General features: G+C 67.2%; 2 protein-coding genes across 2 annotated transcripts in view; one reads left to right on the forward strand and one right to left on the reverse strand.

The window, feature by feature from the left end:
• Positions 1 to 4: 4 nt before the first annotated feature.
• Positions 5 to 3,707, forward strand: WDR6 (WD repeat domain 6; the record flags this gene model as incomplete). Its single annotated transcript, XM_026088054.1, has 5 exons — positions 5 to 1,158; positions 1,464 to 1,559; positions 1,782 to 1,898; positions 2,067 to 2,185; positions 2,301 to 3,707. Coding segments are annotated over 5 exons (1,977 nt in total), but the record flags the coding sequence as incomplete, so codon positions are not given.
• Positions 3,708 to 3,751: 44 nt separating this feature from the next.
• The window catches only part of DALRD3 (DALR anticodon binding domain containing 3), an 8,627-nt gene continuing 3,707 nt past the window's right edge, over positions 3,752 to 8,671 (reverse strand). The window contains exons 2-13 of the mRNA XM_026088068.1: positions 8,291 to 8,586; positions 7,946 to 8,220; positions 7,650 to 7,708; positions 7,426 to 7,548; positions 6,924 to 6,994; positions 6,376 to 6,434; positions 5,906 to 5,988; positions 5,412 to 5,535; positions 5,073 to 5,131; positions 4,847 to 4,960; positions 4,551 to 4,619; positions 3,752 to 4,283 (exon numbers count right to left, since the gene is read on the reverse strand). Coding sequence (XP_025943853.1) covers positions 4,164 to 4,283; positions 4,551 to 4,619; positions 4,847 to 4,960; positions 5,073 to 5,131; positions 5,412 to 5,535; positions 5,906 to 5,988; positions 6,376 to 6,434; positions 6,924 to 6,994; positions 7,426 to 7,548; positions 7,650 to 7,708; positions 7,946 to 8,220; positions 8,291 to 8,571 — 1,437 coding nt within the window. The 5' untranslated portion in view covers positions 8,572 to 8,586 and the 3' untranslated portion in view covers positions 3,752 to 4,163. The remainder of the gene's footprint in view (positions 4,284 to 4,550; positions 4,620 to 4,846; positions 4,961 to 5,072; positions 5,132 to 5,411; positions 5,536 to 5,905; positions 5,989 to 6,375; positions 6,435 to 6,923; positions 6,995 to 7,425; positions 7,549 to 7,649; positions 7,709 to 7,945; positions 8,221 to 8,290; positions 8,587 to 8,671) is intronic.

The raw sequence follows: 8,671 nt of genomic DNA on the forward strand, positions 1-8,671 counted from the left end.
GGCCTCCGGCCCCGGCGGAGAGCTGCTCTGGCTGGACGTCGCCTGCCGGCCCGGGCGACCGCCCTCGCTGCGGCTCATGGGCCGCTACCTGCTGCCGCCCTGCAAGCAGCGCTGGCACACCTGCGCCGCCTTCCCGCCCCAGGGCGGCCTCCTGGTGTGCGGCGACCGCCGCGGGTCCCTCCTCCTCTTCGCCTGCAGCCACCCGCCGGGGCCGCCTGCAGAAAGCCCTGGCTCTGCCGATGCGGCCTCCCCCGTCGGCGAGGACTCGGGGAGCGAGTCGGAGCTCTCTTTTTTGGGGCAAAAAGAGGCTCTTCCCCTTGAGAACCCACTCTCTGTCCTCTTCGGTCTCCACGGGAAGATGGGGGTCACGTCGGTGACCTGCCACGGGGGCTACGTTTACAGCACGGGCCGGGACGGCTGCTACCGCCAGCTGCGCCTGCAGGCCCGGCAGCTGGAGGTGCTGCGGAAGCACCGGCCCTGCAAAGGGCTGCAGTGGATCGAGGAGCTGTGCTTCACCCCCAGTGGGGACCTGCTCGTGCTGGGCTTCCACGCCGACAGCTTCGTGGTGTGGAGCACTAGGACCGGCGAGAACCTCCACTGCGTCCCCTGCGGCGGGGGACACCGCTCCTGGAGCTACAGCAGCAGCCCCTCGGCCGAGGCCTTCGCCTACATCAAGCAGGGGGACGTGATGCTCTACTGCAGCGCGCCTGAGCCCTGCGAGCAGCAGGTGCTCCTGGCATCCCTGCACGGGCGGGAGATCACGTGCGTGCGGCGCCTGGGAGCCGTGCGGGCGCCCGGGCACCCCGCCGTCAACGTCTTCGTCACCGGCAGCGAGGACACCAYGGCCTGCGTGCTCACGCTCAGCGAGCGCTCCCGCGCAGCCCTGCCCCTCACCACGCTCGACGACCACATCTCCAGCGTGAGAGCGCTGGCGCTGGCCGGCCCCGCGACGCCCAGCGACGCCAGCTTGTCCACCCTGCTCTTCTCCGGCGGGGGCCGGGCGCAGATCGAGTGCTACCGGCTGCTCTTAACCGGGGACCTGGCCTCCGAGAGCACCGTGGCCTGCGAAGTTGTCCACGTGGCCTCCCACCGGCTGGACGAACACTGGGACCGAATGAAGAATAGGCACAAGCTCGTCAAGATGGACCCGGAGACCAGGTGATGCTTGGTGGCAGCCCGCGGTGGCAGTCCGGGGAAGGGCACCGGGACCTGCGCTGCCCAGGCCTGCTCTCTGCTGGGCTGCAGCCTAAGATGGAAGGAGCCGTCTTGGCTTCACGTGCCCTTCCCTGATGTGGTGTACCTGGGCACTGGGCTCAAGGGGCTTTCCGGGCTTAGGGAACGGCTCGGTCCGTCCTCTCGCTGGCATCTGGCGCTGGATGTAGGCTGCTCTGCTGAGCCACCCGCCTCACCCCGGGAAGCGGGTGTCACCCGGGCAGCGAGCAAGTGGTGTGCRTTTGCTGCAGGTACATGTCCCTTTCGGTCGTGCCCGGGACTGACGCCGAGCAGCTGCCGACACCCTGCAAGTTCCTGGCTGCCGCCTGCAGTGACGGCTCTGTCCGGTGAGGAGCTGCCGTGGGACTTGGGGTCGGGACGATGGCCATGGGGCTGGCGCTGGGGAAAGAGCTCAGCGGAGGGGTCGCTGCGATGAACGTGCCTGGYTGTGTGCCACGGCCCCAGGCTCTGAGCCGGGAGTAGGACGGCGTGCACAGGGTGCAGACGCTGGGCAGAGCGCTGCGGGGAGCCCCTTCTCCCCGCGCTGACCACCCTCTGCTCCCACGCAGGGTCTTCGGGCTGCTGGAGGCCGCCCGGAAGCTGGTGCTCGTGGCGGAGTCGTTTCACCACCAGCGCTGCGTGCTGAAGGTGGAGGCGTTCCTGCACGTGCCGGCCGGAGGCGCGAGGTGAGCCCTGAGCCTCGCTGCCGGCGGGACGGGCCAGGGGAAGCAGGCACTTGTCTGTGTGGGGCCGGCACGACAGGGACAGGAGGTGGCAGGGAGGAGCAGGTCGGTGGTGGCAGGGATCTCTCCTGGTGCCCYGGGCGGGCAGCTCCCGTGATGCCTCTGTCCTAGGAGATGCTTCCTGTGCAGCGCGGCCACCGACGGGAGCGTCGCCTTCTGGGACATCACTGCCCCCATCACGGAGGCTGCGGACACCCTGCACCGAGCGGCAGGAGAGATGCAGCCCCTGGGTGGGTGTCTCCGCTCTGCCTCCCGAGGGCGGCCGCGACGCAGCGGCAGCAGCTCCTCTGCCCTCTTTAGTGGGGGCGAGCGTTGCTGCTCTCCTGACGGAGCCTGTTTTCCCAGCCCTGGGCGCCCCACTGCTCACCGTCATGGCTCACAGCTGCGGCGTGAACAGCCTCCACGTCCGGGAGATGCCGGAGGGCCAGTACCTGGTGGCCAGCGGCAGCGACGACGGCTCCATCCACGTCTGCCGGCTGGAGGTGGCCCCGGGCGACGGGGCGGCCGGCCTGCGTGTCTTGGAGCGGCTCTCGCGGCCTTGCGCCCACGCCGCCCACGTGACGGGCATCAGGGTGCTGCGGCCGGACCTGGTGCTCTCCGCCTCGGTGGACCAGCGCTTGACGCTGTGGCAGCTGGGCCCGGGCGGCCTGGAGGCGCTGAGCACCACGTTTTTCCACGTGCCCGACCTGGCGGAGCTGGACTGCTGGGAAGCGGCGGCAGAGCCAGGCGGGGAGCCGCACTACTACTGCGTGCTCTGCGGGCAGGGCCTGGAGCTGGTGCGCTGCGCCGCCCTGGCCACCCGCCCCGAGCCCCCGCCGTCGGAAGCGCCCCAGTGAAGGGGAGGCGCGCGGCGAACCCCCTCCCCGTGTTGCTGCGGAGGGGACGGCGGGTGCCACACAAGCAGCCTGGCACCCTGCGTGTGTGCGGGGACCTAGCTCTTCCCGTCACCTGAAGCCCTCTCCCTGCCTCGGCGTCCCCCTCGGAGAGATGACCACGGAGATGACTTTTGGGATAGCACACCCTCGGAGCACGCGCAGGCCGTCCTGGCTCCCAAGGGGGTTTGGGGGCCTGGCAGGTTGGTGGGGGAAGGTGGCCGTGGCCCTCCCCAGCAGCACTGGGGCTCCCCAGGCAGAAGGGGAAGAGCAGGGTCCCTGGGGCCTGCCCTGCCCGGGAGATGTGCGAGCTCTCTTGTTCCTCCTCCCTAGGGTGTGAGGGACATGTGTCCGCACTTCCCAGCTCTGATCCCTGAGGAAAGGTGCTCAGGAGGGTGCTGAGCACAGTGCTCTGCCTTGCAGAGTCCCTCTTCAGCCAGTCCCCAGCAATTCAGGGACACCTGCTGCCTGGGGCCACAAGCTTGCTTCCCCCCTGTGATGAGCATGGCCAGGTCTCTGCACCTCTCAGCTCTGGCCTTGAGGCTCCTTGGTGCCAAGGTGCCCAGGCTGGAGGCTGCAGTGGCTCTGGCAGGTGAGCCGCAGCAGAACTGTCCCATCTCCAGGGAGGACAAGCCTGTAGCTGCCAGGGCGTAGGGCTGGCTCAGCCTTTGTGGTAAGGCAGAAAGGATGGTGCTGGCCCCAGCAGTCAAAGCACAGGTAGGGATGAGAAGCCCCCACCCCAAGAGGCTCACAGGGCATCCAGCACTGAGGGACCATGCCTCTGTCCCCCAGCATCAGGCTTTTTAGGAGCCACATCCTGCTCCATGCAGCTGTGCCACGCAGCCTCTTTTCCCAGCCTGTGCCCACACGCATCCACCCCCCCCCCCCCCCGGCAGCGCCGCTGGGGTCAGACATACACAGCACTTGTCCAGCAATGACTGTATTGGACCTGAACGTCACGGCCCGGCCCAGGGCAAGGCAGGAGCCACCGAGCCCCAGGAGCTCTGTGCCAGCACAGAGCCACCCTTCAATAAACAGCTTTGAGGGAACGGAGGCTGGTGCCTGGTGCTTCCTTGCCTCCCCCCAGCCGCCTCCGCTGCGCCCCACAGCCCGGCTGGCAGAGGCAGCGCCAGCTCTCCTCGCCCCGGCTGGCAGGCTTGCCCTGGGCACACGTGACCAAACCCTCCCCCAAAACCCACTGGGCAGGGAAGCGCCTCTGGGGGGCTCCGGCGTGCCTCGACTCCCCTCCGTGGCCAGCGGCAGCCCCTCGCCCTGCCGGGAGGGCGCACGCTGTCCTTCCCCTCGTGTCCGCGCAGCACGGCTGTCCAGCGGCGGCTCAGATCTGGCTGAGAGGCGGGAGATGCAGAGTCGCCAGGGCGCTGTGGAACATGTCCCTCACCGCTGCCAGCAGCTGGAGGCGAGCAAACATCTGGTCAAACAGGTGAGGGAACGGCTCCTGCGGGGGGAAAGGCAGCAACGTGAGGCCGGTGGCCACAGTCCCCCCGGGCCCTAGAGGCACTGCTGCCTCTTCGCCCTGCCTCCATGGCCTCCGGAGCAGGGCTGTATCCTGCTGCTGGCACCCAAGAGCCTGCTCCCGGCAGGGCTGTCCCTCTGATGCAGCCCAGCCCAAGGGCAAGGCCCCTGCAGCCTGGCCTAGCGCAGCCCCYGGCAGGGCCGCAGCGCTGCCCCTCCTTCAGCAAGTTGCTTGGGATATTTGACTCACCCCCAGGACGTGGACACGGTTGTAGTAGGAGCTGAAATCCATGCTGAGCTGGATCAGGAACTTGCACACCTGCAACACACAGAGTTAGTGCCGCCACCGTAGGGTCTGTTTGCTCTTGGGCCGCCCCCCCCCCCAGGCACAGCAGCACTAGCAGGGTTGGGGTCTCGTCCCAGGGAGGCCCCTCAGCACTGCCCCGGCGTCACACGCTGGTGGGCAGCACCCTTCAGCGTGCAGCCTTGCCCCAGGCTGGGGCTGTCAGAGCAGCACCCCCGGGTGCTCCAGCACACGGCACTCACCGACTCTGTGCTGGCTGTGATCCGGATCCCCTTGCTGGGTGCGGGCAGCTGTGCTGCCTGCTGCAAGACTTCCGGGAAGGGCAGGAGGTAGTTGAAGAGCAGGAGCCATTCGCCCTGTGAAAGAGTTAGGTGTGTCCGAGAGGGCCGGATCCCCCTGGGCCAGGAGCATCCATCCTCAGCAGCTGAGCGCACGCAGCTCCCTGCAGTCCCGTCCCTCAGCACTCACCTCTTCCCGGAGGCAGGAGAAGTTCAGCTCTGATGGTGGTGGCAAGGGGGGGTACGTGCCTGGAAAGGAGGCGAGAGATTGCTGCCGTGCTCGTTGCAGCCCCGGCGCTGGGAGCTCTGGGGCCTCCCTGTGGCAGGCAGGCTCCTCTCGGGGCAGCCCAGGGGACGGGCTGCACTGGAGCCCTGTCACAGGCCACCGGCACCCTGCCGCTGGCAGTCACTGCCAAGGCGGCTGTGGGGCAGCTTGCGGGGCTCCAGGAACAACCCTGTCCCCACACAGCCATGAGGAGCAGCCCCGGGGTGGCTGCCAGGGGAGGGGGCCCGTTGGGCTGGGGCTCACCCCGCTCCACGGCCCGCTGGTAGGTGTCGAAGAGCGTGGCCAGCCGGGCGCAGTTGTACATCACGAAGGCGCCGCTCTTGGTTCCCTTTGTGGAGATGCTGCTGTCCTCCAGGTCCAGAACGATCTGAGGGAAGAGATGGGCTGTGGTGCAGGCTGCTCGGCACAGAGCCGGTCCTGGCGAGGCCCTGCACCTCCCACGGGGGGAGCAGAGCCTTCCCCACCAGCGCACGAGCCCGTGCCCATCCTGGGCAGATGAGTGCAGGAACACCAGCCGATGCCCGCTTGCTTCATCCCGTGGGAAAGCCCTCTGCCCGAACCCAGGGCAGCCAGCGCCCACACAGCACCTCCCCTCTCCCCATCGCTACTTGTCCCGCTGCTTCTGCCTGAGCTCAGCCTGTGCCATGATCTGTAGCTCCCAAAGAGCGGTACGTCCCACTGCTCGCTCCCCCCCCACCCAGCTCTGCACAGACCACGGCAGCTCTGGCCTGTTCTACCTGACTCCGGTGGGCAGTGCTCAGCATCTCAAACCTGATGGCAGCCGCTGTCAGGACATCGATAACCTCAGTCCAGGCCTCGTCTGCAGAAAACACAAGTGGCGCCACATGTACAGCTCGTTCCATGCCCGCGTTCCCACCACCCCTAGGCAGGAACCCCCCACTGGGGGCAGGAGGCTCCTGCTGAGGCTGGGGTATGGGCTGGGAACCAACACACTTTCCCAGCCCCTTCTCCCAGCAGCGAGAAGGGGACTGCGGCAGGCACCGCTCTGTGTTGGTGCCCTGTGGGACAGTCCCCAAGCTAGGTCAGCACCCCGGCTGCTTCCCAGCGGGGAGAGCCAGCACTGCAGGTGGGAGAGACCTGGTGGCCACAGCCACGAGACCCTGAGGTGGGTGGGGGAGATGCGTGGGAGCAGTGTGGAAGGGGACGGAGCAGCATCTGCGCGTGGAGCCGCGGAGCAAACCCTCACCTTGTGCGAGTTCCCCATACTTCATCACGGAGGCTTCGTACATCTGGCGCTTTCGGAGCCTGGGAGGAACGTGGACAGTCACAGCCACCAGCTCCTCCCTCCCGGCCGAGCCTGTGCCCAAGAGCGCCTGAGGGCTCCCCCAGCCTTTGGGCTGCTGCGGTGGGTCATGCTGCACGAGGCCCCGCTCCCGCCCCAGTCCTTCCTCCCGGCAGCACCGCTGGGGAGGGGGAGAGCTGCAGCCCCCAGCAGTCAGTGCCAACAGGGCCAGGGGCAGCCCAGCTAGAGAAGGCTACTAAGAGCAGGGAGGGCAAAACAGTTGTCTTCCCTCTCCCGCCCATGCCCTGGATCTCCAGGCCTCTAGAGATGACCACGAAGCCACAGAAAAGCAGAACGGAAGAAGGCTGCTGGGACCGCACAGAAACTTTCTTAAATGTCCCACACGCTCGGCTCTTCAGAGAGCTCCCTAAGTGTCCACAGGGCCAAAGAGGAACCCAGGCAGCCTGGGCAGGTGAGCAGCACAGCCGGCTCCTTGCTAAATACCAACTTACTGGAAGTACTGGTCTGCCCCGATGGGGGACGAGGGCTTTGCCACCTTCACTGGTCCACAGACAAGGTGTTTCTGAAAGAGAGAGGAGACACCAGGCTCAAGGACTTAGAAGCTGTACCAGCAGTGAAAGGCAGTGCAGGAAGAACTGAACTTGGAGAGCAGCCAGGGAAACCTCTGCTCACACCTATGGAAACAGGTATCACAAGAAAAGGGGAGCCCAGAGTCGGGAGCTGCTGAAGTACACCGGTACATTCAGTTAAGAACAGTCTGGTTCTAGCTGTGTCCCTGCAATCTCCTCCTGCCCTTCCTTCTTCAGCACCAAAATCCCAAGGGCAGAGCGACTGCTCCACAGCCTGGGTGAGACTGCGGAGAGGCCAGCACGCTTGAAGGGAAGACTCACAAGGAGCAAGGCTGGACCTCGTATTCACTGCAGGGATTGCAGGAAAAATGGCTCAACACGAAGACGCTGAGGGCCACGATGAGGAGGGCAGGACATTCCTCACCTGCAGAGCTGTGTGGGCTCCCGGATCCAAGATCCTCCAGAGCAGATCCATCTGCTGCTGCTGGAATTCCTCCTCACAGCTCACCACGTGCACCACGTGGCAGGAGCTTCCCTGGCCGCCAGCCTGCAGCGGAGCACAGCAGCAAGCTCAGGCTCCGGTGCGTGACAGAAGGGAATGCTGGCCRGGAAGTGAGAGCCAGGCAGCGCGGCGGCGCGGTTACTCACCACGCACTGCAGGACGGCCTGCTGCAGCTCCACCAGGCACTGCAGCTTCTCCTCCGTCACTGAAAGAAGGAAGCAGGCTCAGGGAGGGAAGCGTGGGCGCGCTGCACCCCTGCTCCGTCCTGCCCCAGTCTGGCTGGGCTCAGACCAGGTGGAAGGGGAACAACAAGACAAGGCAATCTGGATCTAAACGCTCCTTGTTTTGGTAAGGATAATTTAAAAAATAAAGAAACAGGCTCGTCTGCAGCCCTTCACCCCCCATGCTGTCACGCTAGCGACGTCATGCTTGCGAAGCTCACCAAGAAGGACGTCCAGATTGGGGTCATAGCCCTCCAGGCGCTGCTGCTCCACGAAGCTCTTCAGGTCCACTTTAGCCAGGACGCCGTCGGGCAGCGCGGCCGCACCGGGCCCCCGCTCGCCGGCCATGGCATAGGGCGACCGGGCTAGGGCCCGCTTCAGGGCGGAGACAGCATCAGCAGGGCCAGGGGAGCCGCAGGGCCAGGCGACGCGGAGCCGCCGCAGCACCTCCCGGCTGGCCTYGTCGCTCAGGGCGGGCACCAGGCGCACGCTGGCCCTGCGGGGAGGGAGGCAGGAGGCAGCAGTGGGCTGGGGGGCCGGGGCGGGGGGCCGGGCGAGGCACTCACCCCTGGGCGCGCAGCACCTCGGCCAGGTGGTCGGCGAGCAGCACGGGGCGGAGGCGGCGGGGCGCTAGGGCGGCAGTGGGGCCGCGCAGGCCCGGGCAGTGCAGCACCACCGATGGCGGCGGCGGCGACGACGACACCAGCGGGGTGGGCGTGGGGCAGGCACCCAGCAGCCGCTGGAAGGCCTCCGGGCGCCGCACCTGCACCGCCAGCCCCGCCGCCGTCTCCTGGCACCCGCCCAGCGGCAGCACTTCCGGGCCCGACAGTGACATCACGTGCGCCATGACGTCAGCAGGCACCTGTGGGAAGGAGGGGATGAGAAACTACTGGGTAAGGCCCCTTGCCCCGGCCCCCTTGCCCCGCCCCCAGGCAGGTCCCGCCCCC

This window comes from Apteryx rowi, unplaced genomic scaffold, assembly GCF_003343035.1.
Source record: "Apteryx rowi isolate R43461 unplaced genomic scaffold, aptRow1 scaffold_75, whole genome shotgun sequence".
Lineage (NCBI taxonomy): Eukaryota > Metazoa > Chordata > Aves > Apterygiformes > Apterygidae > Apteryx > Apteryx rowi.